Here is a 20,649-nt window from a genome sequence, read left to right as displayed (position 1 = left end):
AACAAGGTTTCAGAAGTTCTGCTTCTGGTAGAATGAGACCTACCGCAAGGAAAGCCTTTCTGGTTTCTGGAACCAGGAGAGCAGAGGTGAGCAAAATGAAAAATAATGGTGAAAAAAAAAAAGTTAGCTAAACAGTCTGAAGATTTCAGAAAGGTTCAGTTTGGGGAGAACTTTAAATACTATCCTGAACCACCTTGGGACCCCTGGAGATAACTCAAAAGGACTCAGTGGCATCCTGCATCCTTGCCCTGCACACCATGCTGCTAACCCAAATGATTCCTAAGCACATTTCCTATGTTGTTCCCATTCAGTGTCCTTGTCACAGAGGCAGACAGTCATTGAGCAAGAAAAGGCTAAATTCTAGTTGTAAAGTGCCCAATCTACATATAAAACAAACAAAAAACCCAGCAACAATATTGAAGAGAATGGGAAAGGTGATTTTTCTGTATTAAAATATTTACCTAACTATAATTCTTCATGCACAGAGAAAAAAAGCAATGAAAATCCATGCCTTGAGGAAAAGACACCAAATAAGGTTTCATAAAAGATGAGGGCACTCAGACTGAAAAACACACCTACACTAACTCCACGTTTTTAGAACACAGAGCGCAAACAAGCAATCCCCAGAGAACAGGTGACTTATTAGATTTATACTTACTGACAAAGCCTGGACCAAAATTTGGAGGATTAGGCCTAGAAAGCTGATGTGTTATACTGCCATCCTAAAATAAGTAAAATTTACAAATAGGTTTATTCCACATTTCAGTTAAAGGGGGGAAAATTTTTTAAAAAGAAAGAGAAAGAAATGGAAGGGGGTGAAAAAAAACCTTTAATTTCCTAAGACATCTATAAAGCTCTCCTTTTAATAAAAAGTAGATGAGTTGAGTGGTGAAAACCTATTTTCTGAAAATTTTAAATTATTTCTGAACTATTTCATTTCATAGATTTCAGTTGAAAAACGTGTGAGGTAAGGGATGATCCATCGGAAATACAATAGTAGGGCAAATCAAATACTGTTAGCACATAGCTAGAGATCATGTAAAACTCCACTTTTTTATGAAATCCACCTGGTTTCTTCTGCAATTAAGACATAAACATGGGTTCTGGATTGACTAGATCCCACTTCAGAGCACACACTTCTTTATTAACAAAACCCGACGTCTCTAAGATGTACAAGTAATTGAAAGTCTCATTTTAAATTAGTCTCATTTTTTAAATTAAATGTCTTGTTTCTTCCAGGGTGACTGAATAAACAGTTTTTAATTTCACAATCTAATACGTTTAACTTTGAGAAAATATTAATCAGTCGTTACAAGTTCTGTTAGACATGAGCTGTACACAAGGTAACGACTGTAAAAGACACTAGCAGCCAGAATGTGCTGTATGTAACCCTTACACTGCGAGGCTGGAGACCATTTGACAGCTAGGAAAAAATGCAGGTCACAGGACGTATACAAACTTTGCACAGGAAATTTAGAGTGGAACTGAGTTTTTATAAAAACTCATCTATGAAGCCTATGTTTTTTCCACCGCCTGAGATGCAAGATGGTCTCTCTTCTTTTAATAATAAAAACATAGTAATCACCATAATAAAGCTGAAGCACAAATTGCCGGGCAGAAAAGAAGATTCCACAAAGACATGTAGTAGGTCACTTAACAAGTAGCTTGCTTTTTTTTTAAATCTAGGCAGATGCTTGAAAAGAAAAATCATTGAAGAATACTCTGTATGAGATGAGCAGGTCTACTTTCCCTAACATTGCTTGACACTCAAATTTATACTTCAAGATGATTATCATGAATGGTGAATATTCAAAAGACTAAATTATTCCAAGGAATAAATAGCAGAACATGACTGTATCTAAATAGAATGATTACAATCAGTATTCTACTGTTTATAACAGGTTTACATTTTTAAAAATAATGAATTAAATCCAAAATGCAGAACATGAAAATGTCTTTGTGGAGTCCAAAATAAAAACCCAAGAGATTAACCAAAGAACATATATGCATAGCCCATGGACATGGACACGGACCACTATGTGGGGAAGGCCAGGGGTTGGAGGGGCTGGGTGGAGAGGAGCAGAGGAGGAGGGAGTGGGGACATGGGTAACAGTGTCAGCAACAGAAATAAATAAATGTAGAATCAGAAACCCTAAGCATTTGGTTGCCCTCAAGTGACTTTCTACCCTTAAATATATGGGTCCTTTTCAGAAACTGTGGTCAATTTTAGTCTTAATAAGAAAGTCTTTATTCCTGCTGAACAGATATCTAAGCTCCTATGTCTTCCTAGAAGTGGCCTCGCCAGGCAGAAGAGGTCTGTCAGGAACAGGACAGTATGGTTTTGGTGACAATACCTGAGGAATGGCCTGTGGCAGGAGAGTCTGGCCGTCACCTGTTTGCGCTCCAGGCACCGACTGGCCCATAAAGGGGAACCTGTGAGGGAAGCACTAGTGTCAAACGACAAGCACGTACAACTACACTTATTTTAAGTGCTCCACAATGTTGTCTTCCCGGGAAGGAAGAATGGCATGTCCGCATCATCATGAACATCTGCGAAGGCCCAGTCTTCTGTGTGCCGACCCCACTTCACCCTCCGCACCCTCTCTGAAGTGCACCCTCTTCCTGCCGCCCTGACTCATGAGTCCCAGGCCCACCAGTGAGCTGTGGTAAGCAGGCCACACCAGAGTTTCACTTTCTATTCATGATTCAACATGCCCTAAAATAAAATTAATTCAACTCTTTGGATAAAAGTATCTAATGAAGAAATAGTTTTATAATATACATTCTAAGAAAATTTTTTTCTTCTTCCAATCTTTATTTTTAAAAATGCCTTTTCTGAACTGAAAAAAGTAAAGATGATAGGTGACTTAGCTATTTTGTATTCTAAACTAAAGATGCACTCTCAAGAAGTTTCACACATTTTCTATACCTAATGTTAAAGCAAATTAAAAATTGGTCACAGACCAAGAAAAAGTCTACAAGGTTAAAAATATTTGGCCAGCCCAGCTGGTGTGGCTCAGTGGTTGAGCGTCAACCCATGAACCAGAAGGTCACTGGTTCAATTCCGGGTCAAGGCACATGCCTGGGTTGTGGGTTCGATCCCTAGTACAGGGCGTGCAGGAGACAATTGATTGATGTTTCTCTCTCATTGGTGATTCTAACTCTGTATCCCTCTCCCTTCCTCTCTAAAATAAATAAAAAGATACTTTTAAAAAATTGGCCAATATATTTTGTTGTTGTTGTTAATCCTCACCTGAGGATATTTTTCCATTGATTCTTAGAGTGGAAGGGAGGAGGAGGAGAGGCAGAGAGACACACACATTGATGTGAGAGGGCTGGGGACGGAGCCTGCAACCAAGGTACGTGCCCTTGACCGGAACTGAACCCAGAACCCTTCAGTCTGTGGGCCGACGCTCTATCCACTGAGCCAAACCGGCTAGGGCTGGTCAATATTTTGATTCACCTATCACCCCTGCACCCACTACAGCCTGGGCAGGAATGATCTCTTAATCCAAATATCACTCACTGTCCATCACCCTCAGTAGCATATCACACTATGTTAAGGGGCTAATACCTCCACTTCTTCAAAGCACTCAGTAGAATAGCAAACGCTATGCCTAAAAGGTGGCTAATACCTCTAATTATGATGCTGAACCAGCAGGGGTTCTAATTCTGAGGTCCATCTTTTAAACTAAGTGCTAACCAAGTTTAGCATTTCCTTCTACCCTAGCAGTGGTGTGACTTTGTCACCAACAGAACGCACATTGCTTTCATAACAAAAGTTGTTGCACATACTAATATTCTAATTCATTGTTACTTTGAAATTATGGTAATTATTATACCTTCTGCTAAATTTGTTAAAGCATCAAGAAGCACATATGCCATAATTTTTATATTTAAATAACTATGTTTCAAATATGACTGATTTCCTTTGTAGTATGTTTTTGGTTTTGCACATAAAATGTTCTGCATCAAAAGGTTTATGACATAAAAAAGAACCCTATGATAAAGAATTAGGGTGAATAAATACTGTGCAACAGTGCAAATCTCTACTTTGATCTCAACAATACTTCTTACCCATTTCCAAACTATCTCAACAAATGAAAAGAACTACTCCTTTAAGGACTCCTAACTAATCGGAAGTCTCACTTATTAAAGTCATGTAGATTTTACATTCAATTCCATAATCATTCTTTTCATAAAAGTTGTTCAACAAGATAATGAGGCTAACTTGAGGCTTTCTCCTCACTACTGACAGAGGCTATCAACCAGAGATCTCCGTAAGAGAGGACCAGCGCCATCTGCAGATATTCTGACTTAGGAGGTCTGTGTTGGATTAATGCAAATGCATTTTTTAAAATTGCCATATAATTTTGACAGTGGTCCATGATAAAAACTTAAGATATAGCCCTGGCTGGCATGGCTCATGGGTTAGAACACTGGCCCATAAACAAAGGGTCTGGGGTTTGAGTCCCGTTCAAGGGCACATACCTCAGTTGTGGGTTCACTCCCCATCCCCAAGACTCATGTCAATCTTACAAGCCTTTCTAGGATGTTTTATTATGTTTATCCTGAAACTAAAGGAAATTGATCATATCCAGCTAATATCACAACAAATATAAATACTATTCATTCCTAAAACATAGTGGGCTTTCTTATATATTTGAGTTTTGGAGAGAAAGAGGAAGTCGGAGGGAAAGAAACATTGACGAGAGAAACATTGATTGGCTGCCTCCGGCCTCTCCACTGGGGATCAAGCCCACAGGTCAGGCATATGCCTTAACCAGAAATCAAACCGTGACCTCTTGGTTCCTGGGGCGATGCTCAAACACTGAGTCGCACTGGCCGGGCTAGAACATAGGGTGGTTTTTAGGTACTGTATATTCTTTGTAGGAACTAGTAATAATTTCATACACTTCTTTTTGCAAAGGAATAATGAGAAACACCTTCACCTACCTGTTCATGACCATTGGTGGCATGCCCATATTGTTTTGTGCCATTACTTTATTGATGCCTTTAAGGGCCACCATTTTGGCTTTCATTATAGGATCTGTAATTGCATCAAAATCTAAAGAAGAAATATATTTTAAAGTTACTAATTTCATAGTACTTGGTTCAAGTTACACTTAACTGTCACAAACATTATGTAATTAGAGGTTTTTATTCCTTATTATTTAATAAGCATTATCACAGGTTTCTAGTCTAGGTTAAGGAATGATGAGATACAAGGAACCTTAACCAAATTTAATGGCATCTCAGTGGCCCATCATTGAAGCAAGCTTGGATACCTTAGTCCTGCAGGAGTGAAAACAGAAAGCTTGTCACATTGAAGGGGAATGACAGCAATAACCTAAAGCAGTGAGATTCTTTTCACCCAAACTTTCACATGCTAATCAAAACTGCTTCAAAATGTTAATGTCCTAAGAATTTACAGTTATTTCCAATACTAAGGAATTCCACTAAATCAGTTACTACCCTTTGAGAGAAAAATGTATCCATTCTTGAGGACATAGCTTTGCAATAAAGATAGGCTACTGAGAAAAGACCTCTTTGCATAGAAGTGAAAAAGATGGGACAATATGCTAATTTTTACTCTTAGAGACACTCAGGTAATTTTACTGCGTTGATGTTTTGTGGGTTTCCTCCCCAAAACTAGTAAGCAATTGGAAACAAGTTAAAGAGCTTTATATAACCAAAAACTGCCAAGCATTTATAGTACACAAATGGACATTAAGGAGTTTGTATCTATCATAATTTCTTTAAATTAAACGCCTCTGAAAATAAATGATTAGAAGGAATAAGAAGACTTGTTTCTGTTAATAATGTAAGTAGAACCAAGAAGGTCAAACTCAGGGTTCTGAACCTCTTAACTGAGCTGGCAGGAATCTAAAGGCTTCATCACTGTGTGACCCTCAGTGCTCTAGTCCACGTGTGTCGTGAACACTGCAATCTTACAAGCACACCGCACACCACCCTGCGCCCACCGTGCCTCCCACTGCACCAAAGGCCACTCCTACCGATGTTGGGGAAGAAGGGCTCCGACCGCTGCCGGATCATGGCCTGCATCTGTCTCTGCTGCTGCTGCTCCTGCCTCTCTTGGTCCAGAAGGTCCTGCAGCAGCAGAGGCTGTTCGTCCAGGAGGAGGGGTCTCTCTCTGCTCTGCGGGGTGAGTGTCGGAGGGACCACCAGTGGCGGGGGTCCAGACTGACTGGATAGGGGCACAGTTTGATCCATAGGTTTTCCTGTCCCAAAACCATGATTAACTGCTGGCTGACCCTGAAGGAATCCCGGGTTGACCTGCACACTCTGAGGAAAAGCGTGGTTTACCCTAGAGACTGCTGCCACGTTGGAGTTCATGGTAGTATCCAGAATATGACCAGGCGGTGTCATCAGCGGAGGAGGCAAACTTGGCATGTGGCTGGATGTTGAGACTGGCAACGTTGGTGGTGGAGACCCCAACGGCTCCATGTCTGGAGTATCCGACTTTTCATTAGCAAGTAAACTGGAAAGAACCGGAGTCGACCCAGTTACGCCACAAGAATTGGCTGTGTCTTCAGCAGGCAGCTGAGTGGGTCCGTGAGCAGCACCTGTGCCGGAGCCAGCGGTTTCGCAAAGAGCTCTTTTGTCAGGTAGGTCTGCGTCACAGGACTGTGGAGGGGCCTCGTCTCCACCCTGCAAGTCTGTGTGAGCAGCAGCCTGGGAGCAGGGAGTGTCAGCGTGATCTTTACCCTCATCGCTTTTCTCACTTTCACATTTGGTTTCCCTTTTAGAATTTGGAGACAGTACTTCTGTTTTTATCTCACTGGTGACAGTGGATTTTTTCCAAGGGGAATGTTTATCAGAAGGAACCACAGTTTTATCTTCTTGCTCCTTTTTTTTTGGTTCAATAGATACACACTGATTATCTAACTTATCATCAATTGTGACATTAAGGTCTAGTTCTGCGTTAAACATGCTTTTCTTATCTCCTAGGTCAAGTTCTGGATCTGTATATGCAATGATATCAAATTCTCCTGACCTTAAAAGGTCATCCAGGTTGGGATCATTAGTTTCCAAGTTACCTAAAGTATCCAATTCATCTCCCTTTCCATCTTCTGTATCTAGATTTAAATTTTCAAGATCTTCATCATCCAAGTCTTTGACCTCAACCCCCTCAAGATCTTTAACATCTAGCTCTTTTACAGATGGGTCATCAGAATCAAGTTTTTCTTCAAGACCATCAGAAGACTGGGAAGTTACCTGTAAATTATCAGGCGTTGTTTCAACTGATGTAGATGTTGACAAAGAGGCCTCTGAAAACTCCCCACTGAAGGGATGACTCAGGGACCTCATGACCATAGACGATGAGTGAACAGGATGACCTTGCTCTGGCTGAGAGGGTGGCACCTGTTCCAAACTTGGGTGCACAGACAGCTGATTAGGTAGACCTTGGGAAGGTCGCTTCATGGGTTCTGTGTGTCTAGGACCTGGAACGTCCGGCCGGGGAATAAAGTTCCCAGGTCGTGGATGAGAAGGTGCCTCTAGAATGTTGCCAGGAGCACTGAAGGGCAGCCGTGGCCGTCCATCCGGGGCCCTGTGCCGCAGCTCGATGAATGCTTGGCCAAGTATGTGATGCTGCGGGACGGGCAGACCCGGTGGTGGGAAATGCTGAGGCAGACCAACTGGATTACTCATTGGTGGGTTATTTAAAGGCCTGGGCATATCTACAGACATTGGTCTTCTCGGCTGTGGAGGAATTCCAGATCCTTGTATTTGCTGAGGAGGCACAAGGAAGCGTTCCTGACTTGACAGGGTACCATGATTACCTCCTGGAAACCCAAATCTAAAAGAAAAAAGAGCAAATAGCAAACACTAAGTATTACATTAAATTTAGCGTTAAGTCGAGGAAAGGAAATGTTTTAGATTAAACTCAGATACAAATGTTGCCAAATACCGTGACTTAGGAAAGACAAAATTATCATGATTAAAAAGCACTCATAAAGCATCCACATGCACATAAATTTTTGCTAAGTGAACCCAAAATGAACACTGAACCTGAGTCCGTTCCTTTTTTTCTGCATTTAGGGAGCTCTACGGGGGAAACTGACTGGGGAGGTGGGTGGGTGCTTGAATGAGGGTAGGAGATCTCAAGAACTGAATTGTACTTGAGAGACTTCGGGCCTCTGTCCACAGACGACAAAGGCAGAAGCCTGGCCATGGGTGTAACCTATTTTCCTGAAAGGAATGAAGACAGGAGGCAGAAACAGGCATCCTCTCTCAAGATTTAACAAATCAGTTATTTATACTGTACCTCATTCTAGAGAGAAGGAAAGGCAGTTTACAAGTAAATATGAAATAGAACAGGCATACATTAAATTGAGGAAGAAAAATGGAAAATAAGGGTAAGGCTGTAACATGGGGGTAGATATTAGACTAAAAAATATGTCTAATAAAACTAAGAGTCATCTTAAAGAACTCACTCCTCAGTATACCTGGGCGTATGTTTGGCTTTGAACTTTCTACTTACCTCTTCAAAAACAAACAAAAATCCCACTGACTTTATAACCTTATCTCACCATGAAAAGTTCCAGAAGGAGAACATCCGTTTCATATGGAAATCTCCACTAATATTCACCATGTAAACTAAAATAAAAAATTGGGGGAGAGGAGAAACCTCACTCATCATGTCACAGGAGGCTCTGACTGAATATGGTGGTTACATTTTAGAGATTTGAGGGTGTCATAAACTACATCCTATGGCTATAATATAGCCATGGTAACGCTAACACAGTCAATACTTTAAAAAAATAAAGGGCTATTTAAGATCTTCATTAAAAGTTTAAAAAATCCAGTGGATCAAAAAAATTAAATTATTTGCAAGGAAGTCCAACTGCAAAACTGGTGAGGTTTGGGGTGGGGGTTGGGAAAAAACACATTCACCTGTCCTGACAAACCCGTTTCCTGAGGGTGCCCGAAGTCAACATATAGTTCTAAAGCCTCTAAGTAAAGCACACAATACTCTATGTTGAAAGACTTCTCTAAAGTTCACGTTTTAAATTAATTTATTTATTTTGTTAACCCTCAACTTAGGATATTTTTTCCCATTGATTTTTAGTGTGGGAGGGGGAAAGACAGAGAAACATCCACATGAGACACACATTGATTGGTTGCCTCCCACACAAGGGAGATTGAGCCTGCAACCAAGATACTGGCCATGGAAGGAATCGAACCTGGGACCCTTCAGTCTGTGGGCCAATGCTCTAACCCAGGGGTGGGCAAACTTTTTGACTCGAGGGCCACAATGGGTTCTTAAACTGGACCGGAGGGCCGGAACAAAAGCATGGATGGAGTGTTTGTGTGAACTAATATAAATTCAAAGTAAACATCTACACTAATAAAAGAGAAAAATGGTAATTGGTGTACGGCGATACCGTTTTCATTGGCTAATCAGGGCTATATGCAAATTAACTGCCAACTAAGATTGGCAGTTAACTGCCAACAAGATGGCGGCTAATTTGCATATGTAGGCACAGTGCAGGGAGGCGAAAGGGAAAGCAGGAAGAAGCCCCCTGCCACTGACAGTGATCTGAAACCCAGGGGGCCCCCCCAGCCATGATCGGAGAATCAGGCGCCTTTGCCGCCCTGGCCAGTGATAGCAGGAAGTAGGGGTGGAGCCAGCAATAGGAGCTGGGCACCATCGAAGCTGGCAGTCCTGGGAGCTAGGGGTCCCTTGCCTGGGCCTAAAGCGAAGCCCACGATCGCGGCGCCCCCCGCTGCCACTGCAGGTCCCCGCTGCCCGGGCCGGACGCCTAGGCCAGAGGCGTTAGGCCTGGGCAGGGGCAGAGCCTGCAACCGCGGGGAGCTGGGGGTCCCCTGCCCAGGCCTGACACCTCTGCCGGAGGCCTCAGGCCTGGTCAAGGGGCCGATCCGGTGATTGGTGATCGGAGGGTGATGAGGGTCAACTCCTCTGGCTGAGGCATCAGGCCTGGGTGGGGGGCGGAGCCGGGGATTGGGGGGATATGATGGTCCCCTTGCACAGGCCTGAAGCCTGGGTCAGAGGCGTCAGGCTTGGGCGGGGGGTGGAGCAAGCGATCAGAGGGAGATGGGGGTCCCCTGCCCAGGCATGATTCCTGGGCCAGAGGCCTCAGGCCTGGACGGGGGCCAGAGCCAGTGATCGGGGGGAGATGGGGGTCCCCTGTCCAAGCCTGACACCTCTGGCGGAGGCGTCAGGCCTGGGCAAGGGGCCGATCAGGCGATTGGAGGGTGATGGAGGTCAACGCCTGAGGGCTCCCAGTATGTGAGAGGGGGCAGGCTGGGCTGAGGGACACTCTCCCCCCCCCCCACACACACACACCCAGTGCACGAATTTCGTGCACTGGGCCCCTAGTCATTACATAAAAGGGTACGGTCTTTTATTTTTTCTTAGTTTTATTCATTTCAAACGGACCGGATCCAGCCCGCGGGCCGTAGTTTGCCCACGGCTGCTCTAACCGCTGAAACAAACTGGCTAGTGCTATGGTTTATTTTTATTTCTATATAATTCATTCTAGTCCTTCCTGACCTCAAGATTCCAGAAATCTGAACTATTTTCAAGTAAAAATCTTCTTTCTAAAGGTAACAAGAGAAAATGAAGTAATTTAAAAAAAAAAAAAAAAAAAAGAAAGTTTAAATGAAAGTGGCATTTTGGGGTATTTTTCTATCATAAAAAATTATCCAATGTAAAAAATCCAAGCAAGCCCTGGCAGGTGTGGCTCTGCTGATTGAGCATCGTCCTGTGCACCAGAAGGTTATGGGTTCAATCCCTGGTCAGGGCACATGACCGGGTTGCGGTTCAATCCCTGGTCAGGGTGTGTACAGGAGGCAACTGATGGATGCTACTCTCACAACGATGTTTTTTTCTCTCTCTCCCTTCCTCTCTCTCTCTAAAATCAATAAAAACTCGTATTTTTAAAAATCCAAGCAATATAAAAATATAAGGTATATTTTCCCAATAATCACTATCAACTTGTTGGGTATCATTCAAGATATTTATCTATGCAATTATGTAGTTTTATACAAATGAAATTATGTTGCATACAGTCTATTTTTTCCACCCAATAAATCATAAATGTCTTTCTTCTCAAATATTAAAGCACATTTTAATGGCTGTCTTATATTCTATAACACAGATATACCATGATATATTTAACCTTTTTTTTTCCTGATCCTTGTATGCTCAACCTCTAAAGTGAGGGTAACTGAACCTTTGTAAAGGTTTTATAAAACACCTGAAGTGCACAGAATAGTGCTTCACCCGAAGTAATAAAGTTAGCTATTGCTATTATTTACTACTATTATAGGTGGATAGATACTTTCTACCTTTTTTGCTATTTATAACCAATGGCTAAAAGAATGACCTTGTATATATTTCCTTGGACACCTGCACCATTGTGTCTGTAAATTTCTAAGTGAAGCCCTGATCAGTTTGGCTCAGTGGCTAGAGCGTCGGCCTGTGGACTGAAGAGTCCCAGGTTCAATTCCAGTCAAGGGGATGTACCTTGGTTGCAGGCACATCCCCAGTAGGGGGTGTAAAGGAGGCAGCTGATGGATGTTTCTCTCTCATGGATGTTTCTAACTCTATCCCTCTCCCTTCCTCTCTGTAAAAAATTAATAAAATACATATTTTTTAAAAAAATTAAAAAAAATTTCTAAGTGAAACTTCCTGTAAGTAAATGGTATTTTATTGCCAAACTGTCCAAGGTTGAGCCAACTGATACATCCATGAAACTTTACCAGATTACCCATTTTTCCGATTATCAATCTATACTAATAAAAGGGCAATATGCTAATTAGGGCAGATGTCACCCAGACATCCATCCAGACAAAGCAGGGCCGGCGCCATGCGGGAGAGGCGGGCGGTCCGGCACAGCTGGTCCAGCACCACGGCCCTTTTTGCAGAGGCGGCAAGAAGGCAGCGCCACGCTTCCTTCTGCAAAGGTGCCGCAGACAGGGCGCAGCGCGGCCCGGTCCCAGTGCTGCCCCTTCTGCAGAGGCAGCCTCGAGGGCCCGGTCCAGGCACCACGCATCCATAAAGGCTGGACTGGGTGCAACCTGCTGTGCCTCAACCTCCCACAGCCCCTCCCCCAGCCTGCCCTGCCCCTGATCACCCCCTACCCACCAGTGGGCAGGGGGCAGGGCCAGCACTAAGAAGTGAGGGCTGAGGGCTGACAGCTGCGGAGGCCAGCACTGGCAGCAGCAGCGGGGTGATGGGGGCAGTGCCTTCCCAGATCAGGCGGGTCACCCACACAGGAGGACATCCCCTGAGGGTTCTGGACTGTGAGAGGGGGCAGGCCAGGTTGAGAGACTCCCTCCACACTCCCTCCCTCCGTGCACGAATTTCTTGCACTGGGCCTCTAGTCTTTAAATATTTTCCAATCTAAAGAAAAACTCGGTTTGTTTTTTTTAAATCCATGACTTCTCATTAGTGGAAATAGCATTAGTTATATCTCAAAGGGATATAACCAGTAAAAAGCAGTAACAACTTCTTAATTACAAGTAACTTCTAACAGCGATTTAAATCTGGCAGGAAATTAAATGCATTACCTAAATCCATGAGGTCTCATTCCCATACCAGTAACTTCAGGAGGATAGGGTCCACGCGGGTCCTTTGGGAAGACAGCATATCTAGGTCCCAGTGGAGGGACAGCAGGCGGCCTGATGCTCCCAGGATAGGGGGGTGGAGGCCTGGAGAAAGCCTGGCTGACACTCTCAGGCTGCCAGTGCTGCAGGGGACTGGGACGAGGCACAGAGGCTGCATCCTGGGAACCTTTCTCCTGTCGACCTGCCATCTTCTTCTGCTGTTGCTGCTGCAGAATTATTTCACGTAACTTCTGCCGCTGAAGGAAAGAAACAAAAATCACTAGGATTTCTGGTTGCTAAGGGCTTTCTGGTAACTAATGCTTCCAATATACGACTATGGTAATGTTTAAAATATTTTTTTAAATATATTTTTTTAAATTTATTTCAGAGAGGAAGGGAAAGGGAGAGAGAAACATCAATGATGAGAATCACTGATCAGCTGCTTCCTGCATGCCCCACACTGGGGATTGAGCCCGCAACCTGGGCTTGTGCCCTGACCAGGAATCGAACCGTGACCTCCTGGTCCATAGGTCCGACGCTCAACCACTGAGCCACGCCGGCCAGACAGTGTTTAAAATGTCTTAATGTTTTGCCCTAGGTGGGTAGCTCAGTTGACTGGAGCATCATTCCAGTATGCCAAGGTTGTGGATTCAATCTCTGGTCAGGGCATACACAAGAAATAAACCAATGAATGCATAAACAAGTGGACCAACAAATCCATGTTTCTCTCTCTCTCTCTCTGAAATCAATCAATCAATCATTTAAATGTCTTAATGTTTTAAAGTTTGATGAAACACTAGTATACTTAACTATTCAATAGTTATAAAACAGATTACTTGGGGCCTTTTCCTTGCCTGACAACTATTACAAAACTTAAAAGATTTCATATATAACAATTCCCCTAAAAATTCATAAATATTGAAAATATAGTAAATCCAAATCAACTGGTGTTAATTTCACCACTTCCATTTTTCTTGTTTGCAGTATAATGAATTCTATAGAAGATAAACTTTAACATTTGTTAAAGTTTGATGAAATGAATAGCTTTCTCAAATAATGTACTTAAAACATCAAAGAACATACAATGTGTTTACCTGTCTCAATTTCTCTGTATCTGCTTGGGACATATTGATGGTGTGCTGTGTGTCAGTGACTCCCGAAGCTGGTACCGGACCAGGAAGTTGGGAGACACTGGAGAACTGCTGGCCTGGAGAACTCATGGGGGTGTCTGAAGGAGCACTGAGGTTCCCCTCAGACCCAGGCCGGGGCTGACCAGCAGCATCAGGAGCCATTTGACTTGCTCCAAAAGCATCAGCCTGAGGCCTTGGAGTCATTGGGGGCTGGTCATAGGGATCCCGAGCCGCAGATGGGGAGACACGGCTGAATGTGTCTGCAAGGCCAGGTCCGGGCGGCCCCGGTGTTTGGGAACAGGCTTCGGGTGTCCTCACCACAGGGCCAGGTAAGGCTGTGCCTCGATTCTGTGCTGCCTGCAGGAACACATCCTGACTTGACATGAGGACAGGTCTTGTCACTGAGGACCGAGCAAAGCCCTCTGAAACCCTTGGCCTTGGTGCTGCTGGTGGCTGAGAGTAAAAAACAGAGACGCCAGGTCTGGGTGTTCCAGGAGCATGAGCGTATGGGTCAGAGTGCCTCTGAGTAGTTGCAGATGTAACAAACAAGTCTGCTTGTGTAGGTGGCCTTGGGGTTGGTGGCTGCTGACTATATGGATCAATCGTCGAGGGCCGAGGAGTTCCAGGAGGCTGAGAATAAGGGTCTGGATTGGAGGGAGATGGTCCTGAGGGCTGGAAATATGGATCCTGAGATGTTGGCCTTGATATGGTTCCAGGCTGGGGAAAAGCCCTTGAGGGGTGGGTGAAAGACTCATTCATTGCAGGACGTGGGGTGAGGGGAGGCTGGCTATATGGATCACTCGACTGGTTATGAGAAAAGTTATCTGCAGGTCGTGGTGTCAAGGCAGGCCTTTCATAAGGGTCGGCGGACAGCCGCCTTGGTGGATGTGGCACTGGCCCGTAAGGGTCCTGGGAAGGCGGAGGCAGCTGCATGGGAGCCTTAAAAGGTCCAGGACCACTATCAAGGGGTGCAGGCGTCAACGAGGGTCGTGCATATGTGTCAGGGATCCGTTGTCTTTGAAACACATCTGTCCTAGGAGACGGTTTCATGAAGTGGTCATTGGTTCCAGCTGCTAGACGACTTTTTGCCGTTTGTTCTGGAACTATAGGAGCCCGGGGCAGGCCCAAGGGTTTGGGAAACTGGTCTGTTGTCACAGGCCTGGGTGTGTCTGGAGGCTTTGCATAGGGGTCACTACTTGTCGAGGAGGAAGAGCAGAAATCTCGGATGGGAGATGGCCTGTTTGCTGTGCCCTCACCCATTTGAGGGGGCCTCGGCGCTGACGATAAAGATACACAGCTCTCCACCAGTGCAGAATTCCTTCTGGAAAAGCTGTGGCCCCCAGGAGGTGGTCTTGGGGTACCAACCATTTTCGCATAAGGATCCACTGGAGATGGTGGTCGGGAGTTAGAAGATCCAGGTGAGAACACCTGAGGGGAAGGCGGCTGAGAAGTCTGAGGCTGTGAAGGGCTCTCCTGGAGGGGAACTCGGGAGGGAGTGGGAGGAGGAGGAGGAGCCTGTGGCTTTACAAACACATCGTCTGCAGATGAGGAAGTTGGGGTGCTGGGGAGCTGCTTTGTAAACAGGTCTTTATGGAATGACTGTGCAGGAGACATGTTTCCAGGGCCAGGCTGGGCAGCCAGGGGGCTCTGTATCCCACTGCTGGGAGTGTCCGAGCGCGACAATGCCAGCAGAGGCTGTGAGCCAAACTGCTGCTGCTGCTGCTGCTGCTGCTGCTGCTCGCTTTTCACCTGCTCCAGCTTCTGGGTAGCCTCAATCTTCGCCTGCTGCTTACTCTTCTGGCGCATTTGCTATTGGATGGGGACAGAGAAAGCAATCATGTGGGTAAGGAAGAACATAGCTGTCATGGGGGGAGAGGCTGTTGCCTTTCTCTTGAAATTAATTCTTAATTCTGTTGAGAGTTAATGTGTTTGATGTCTGCAGTGCCAGGCGGCACCCACCTGATAGTCAGTCTCCTAACAGGAGACATTAGTCACCAGTCCACCTAACTCACGCCAGGCAGCATGTCGTTATCAGCAGCTCAATCACCTTCCCAAAGCAGCTTACATATATTTTACTGAGAAAGGAAAGTCTACTTTCAACCAAACTTTTATGTTCTAATGAAAACTATGTTCTGAGATAATGACATAAGTAGCTCTCTTTAAGCAAAAATGCAATTTTGTTTTTAAATGCAATTTTGAAAAAATCCACATACCTGTCTAAATTTCCATTCCTGTTCATGTTCCGATTCTCTTTGCTTTAACGGATCTTTAAAGAGATCCGAGTCAAGCCGAGAGCTGGGGTCGCTGCTGTCCGGCTGCTGCTGCCTCTTCAGGGAATCATTTGACATCTGCACTTTATTGATGCGCAATGCAGCTCGGTTGTCTCTAGCTTTTTGCTTTGAAAAACAGATCAGAAAATCATCTGTCAGTTAATGTTAACAAATTTTAAGACATAAAAATAAAATGAACCTATGTTGATCTTTATCACATAAAAGCAAGAAAAGGTCTAGTTAAACAGTTGAAATAGCCCCAGCCAGTTTTCTTAGTGGGTAGACCATGGGCCCACAGACTTGAACGGTCATGGGCATGTCCCTCGGCCGCAGGCTCAATCCCAGCCCCGGTTGGGGTGGTTGCGGGAGGCAACCAGTCAATGTGTCTCACTTTTGATGTTTCTCTCTGTCTCTCGCCCCTCCCTTCAACTCTCTCTAAATATCAATGGGAAAAATATCCTCGGGTGAGGATTAACAATAAACAAACTACCTAATTAATCTAACTACATAAACAGTTGAAACATAACCCTTTAGAATTTACAGCGTTCTGGGTGAAAGGACTGGATGCCACCCCACCTTCTCCCTTCCAGAATGGGTGTTACCACCCTTATCTGAATCAGGCTAGAGAACCCAGGCATTGTAATCTAGTGTTGTCTTAACAATGGAAGAATTCATATCTTGCTCAATTTAGAGAAAAGGAAAATATAAAATCAATCTCCAAATTTAAAATCTGGAATTTGAAGTTTAACACAAAAGAAAACCCATCTCAATGCTATCACTACCTCTGGTAGTCCAGATTAAAGCATTACCAACACATCAAAAATAATTTCTGCCCAGCTGGTGTGGTTCAGTTGTTGAGCATCGACCTATGAACCAGAAGGTCATGGTTAGATTCCCAGTCAGAGCACATGCCCGGGTCGTAGGCTTGTTCCCCAGTGTGGGGCATGCAGGAGGTAGCCGATCAATGACACTCTCTCATAATTGATATTTCTCTCTCTCTCCCTCTCTCTTCTCTGAATCAATAAAAATATATATTTAAAACCAATAATAACAATTTCTGCTCCATCCAATTAATTATTATCACTGACAATGTATGTGCTAAAGATTAAGTTGGAAATTAACTGCTTATGTTTTTCAAAGCAATAATGTCGATTTAATATGCTTTAAAATGAAAGCAAGGACTAGGATCCAGCTGACAATCTCAATTTGGCTCCCTGGGAAATAACAATTCATCTCTGAACTATGACTCTTATAAATACCCTAATGACTCTGACAAAGCGCATGTTTCAAAAGCTCCTGAAAGGTGTCTGGATATGTCCCTTTCAAGTTCCAGGATGATTTTCTACTGGACCTGACAAAAAAGAGTTTTTATGGAAGAAACAATACAAGAATGCAGCCTCAAAATTTAGTACTCTTTTGAAGAGATAAAGCATGTTTAATTTAAAAATGAATTAAACACACTCCTAAAATAACTGAGTTCAATCTTCAACATCCTGGTGCTGTTAAGTTGCTTCTAAAAATGCCACACTTTAACAAAAAGGAAAAAAAGATAAATAAATAAATAAATAAATAAATAAGTCACATGCAAGACTAAAGAGTTAGAAAATCCCTATGGAAAACAAAGCTATTTATGTGTTGCGCAAGTGTAAACATGTTTTCCGCAATGGAAAATCATTTTAGAAACCTAAGACAATAACAATAAGGCTCAGGATTATGTTCAAAGATATAACAACGCAGAGAAGTTTGTCAATACCACGTATGGTGCTCTTTCCTGGGAGCTTGCTTTTCTCCACAGCTTAGCAATCTGTTTCACTCTAGTAGTCCAGTCTGCAACAAAAGAATACAGCATGTACATTTATGGAGCCCACAATAAGGACGTGTCACAATAAAAAAGCTATGAACTCCTGGCAGCTAAATGCTTTTTGGCCAGATTTTCATAATTTAAGTTCGAGTACAAATTCATGGCACATAGTAGGCTAAAAATATATTTTCTGAATAAAGTGTTGCCTTATTAATAAATCTCACATGTAGAGCTGGGAAGTTTTTAAATCAAAAGGGCTAAGCAGCCAAGTTAAATTTAAGTCACATATAAGAAACTCCCTCAATCCTGTAAGATGCTATCAGAACCAAAGCTACAAGTTTTGTAAAATATCTGTACTCAAGAGAAGGCTATCCATTTGATCAAAAGGAAGTTGAGTATTAGAAATGAGCATCTCACGAGCATTTGTGCACAACGAAGACATGGAAAGTCATGATTTTAAGCTATTTCTATGAAATTCATTGTCAGGACAGTATATAAAATGAAGTTTAGGTAAAATGAACAGTTAATGGTTAATGTAGAAACAATTTATCTATATTAAAAGAAATGGAGGGGAGGGGAGGGAAGATGGAGGGAAGGAGAAAATTTCAAAAAAGGCACTAAAAGAAAACGGAAATCAGCTGACAGATCAGGAGCTTTAACCTGCTATTTTGTGAGGTTCTAGAGCAGCCGTGGGCAAACTACGGCCCACGGGCCAGATCCGGCCCGTTTGAAATGAATAAAACTAAAAAAAAAAAAAAAAAAAGACCATACCCTTTTATGTAATGATGTTTACTTTGAATTTATATTAGTTCACACAAACACTCCATCCATGCTTTTGTTCCGGCCCTCTGGTCCAGTTTAAGAACCCATTGTGGCCCTCGAGTCAAAAAGTTTGCCCACCCCTGTTCTAGAGTCACATAGTAAAATCATTAAAGAAAATTAAACAAACTATAGCTCTGCTCTCAGGACAATTTACACTGACACAAAATGACTTGCTATAATTAGATGTGGTTATCTGTAGGCAGCAGATAAAGTGTGGTTAGATGCACATGAAGAATACACGTATTGAGTTAACAGACATCCCTGCACTGAAACTGCTGGATTACTGTTAGGGAACGTGGCATTCATTTCTTGCACGTAATGAATCAAGTACTACGAGGAGGATGAACTGAAAGGGCACCTGAACAGACTAGGTCATCCATTAGCAAGTGCACTCGCAGGTGGGCAGCCACTCAGGTATCTAACACAATAATGTGCTGACAAGGAAGCTACTGCAAGACAGTGTGTGCGAGACCTTTCCAATTCTGGTTTGTCTAGCAACATGAACTCAAGCAATACCAGCATTTGCTTACTAATACTCTACAAGTTGGTTTCATTAATCCAAATGATTCATCCTCTAGTCGATCAGAATTTCCAAAAGGGGACACTGTATCATCTGCAATTTTTGTTCAAACAGACTGGACACTTGGGGGAAAGGGAATATAATACTGAGTTCATTTTGATGGAAACAAGACTCAGAATGGAGTCTGATACAGCCTAACTTTAACACTTTTTTTTAACTGACTTAACACTTTAAAAACATTTTTTTATTGATTTCAGAGAGAGGAAGCGAGAGTAAGAGATGGATAGAAACATCAATGATGAGAGAATCATTGATCAGCTGCTTCCTGCACGCCTCCCATTGGTGATCGAGCCCAAAACCGGGGCATGTGCCCTGACCGGGAATCGAACCACAACCTCCTGGTTCATGGGTCAATGCTCAATCACTGAGCCACACCGGCCAGGCTAACACTTGTGATTAAATGATGATATTCTGTTCCAGGAAATTTTTTGTACAGTTACACATATAACACAATGCTGACTTTATATATTTGTAGTCTCTAAGAGAGGAAAACCAGATCATTTCATGCATTAAAATTAGCTTAAGGGAAATATGCAAATAGCAACAGGGCCTAGGACTAAGAAAATGCAAGATGTTTCCACATATCTAGGAACTAGGACTATCAGGTTGTGCATAGTCATACTAGATGAAAATCAGTGATGACACATGGGCGCTCTACTGTGGTAAAAAGAACACAGACAAAACAAAGATTGTCTTACACATGCGGAAGTTGGTAACACAGATAGCAATCATATACCCAAACCCAAGACTTACCAGGGAACTCGTCCTTCAGGTTGGGGAAGTTAATGTTTGTGTAGAGAACTGGCGCAACGGTGGCCATCTCCCCCAGGGCCTCCTCCTTCTCCCACTTTAGTGTGCTTCTCTGAGCATTGGACATCGTATCGCCCTCCCCTTCCACAGGGGGAGCCGAGGAGGTCCAAGAGCTGTGAGGGTCACTGGCCATTGGATTAAATGCTGGATTCTTATCCCTGGTAAATAATATACAACGTTACTTCATAAACATAACTAACTTTCGAGTACAATTTCATCAAAACTTATTATAAAATAGCTTAAATGATAGATCACAATAAATGTAACAAACATTAATATTATGCACAATAACAGAATAACATTCATAGAACAAAAATTACTTAAGTTTCCACAGGAAGTGAAGGCTTTTAAATACCTGGCATCAGTGTAAGGGGATTGTGCTATGGCAGAGAAAGTTCCCAGTCCACTTCCAGGAGGCAAAGAGTTGTGTGGGAGATGAGGACTGGGCCCAATAAGGCCGTTCATGAGTGGCATCCGTGAAAAAACATCTTAAAAGAAAATAATAATTCAGTCTGCATATTATTCATAAATAATAAAAAAGCAACAGAAATATTTCTAGATAAATACTTATATTGCTATTTAATAATAAAGTTGGATGTGGGTAATTTTTTCAATATTATCCTGTAAAATATTGCTTAA

The 20,649-nt window shown here is 43.1% G+C and overlaps 1 protein-coding gene across 1 annotated transcript in view; it reads right to left on the bottom strand.

Moving 5' to 3' along the window:
• Positions 1-20,649, bottom strand: part of KMT2C (lysine methyltransferase 2C) — a 260,224-nt gene that overhangs the window by 33,616 nt on the left and 205,959 nt on the right. Inside the window, exons 32-41 of the mRNA XM_081101731.1 lie at positions 20,366-20,498; positions 19,954-20,168; positions 17,751-17,824; positions 15,941-16,123; positions 13,692-15,536; positions 12,562-12,854; positions 6,018-7,822; positions 4,957-5,068; positions 2,355-2,433; positions 659-722 (exon numbers count right to left, since the gene is read on the bottom strand). Of these exons, the coding sequence (XP_080957857.1) occupies positions 659-722; positions 2,355-2,433; positions 4,957-5,068; positions 6,018-7,822; positions 12,562-12,854; positions 13,692-15,536; positions 15,941-16,123; positions 17,751-17,824; positions 19,954-20,168; positions 20,366-20,498 (4,803 nt within the window). The remainder of the gene's footprint in view (positions 1-658; positions 723-2,354; positions 2,434-4,956; positions 5,069-6,017; positions 7,823-12,561; positions 12,855-13,691; positions 15,537-15,940; positions 16,124-17,750; positions 17,825-19,953; positions 20,169-20,365; positions 20,499-20,649) is intronic.

Source organism: Myotis nattereri (assembly GCF_964212035.1).
Source record: "Myotis nattereri genome assembly, chromosome: 11".
Lineage (NCBI taxonomy): Eukaryota > Metazoa > Chordata > Mammalia > Chiroptera > Vespertilionidae > Myotis > Myotis nattereri.
This window is presented reverse-complemented; position numbering and strand designations above follow the sequence as displayed.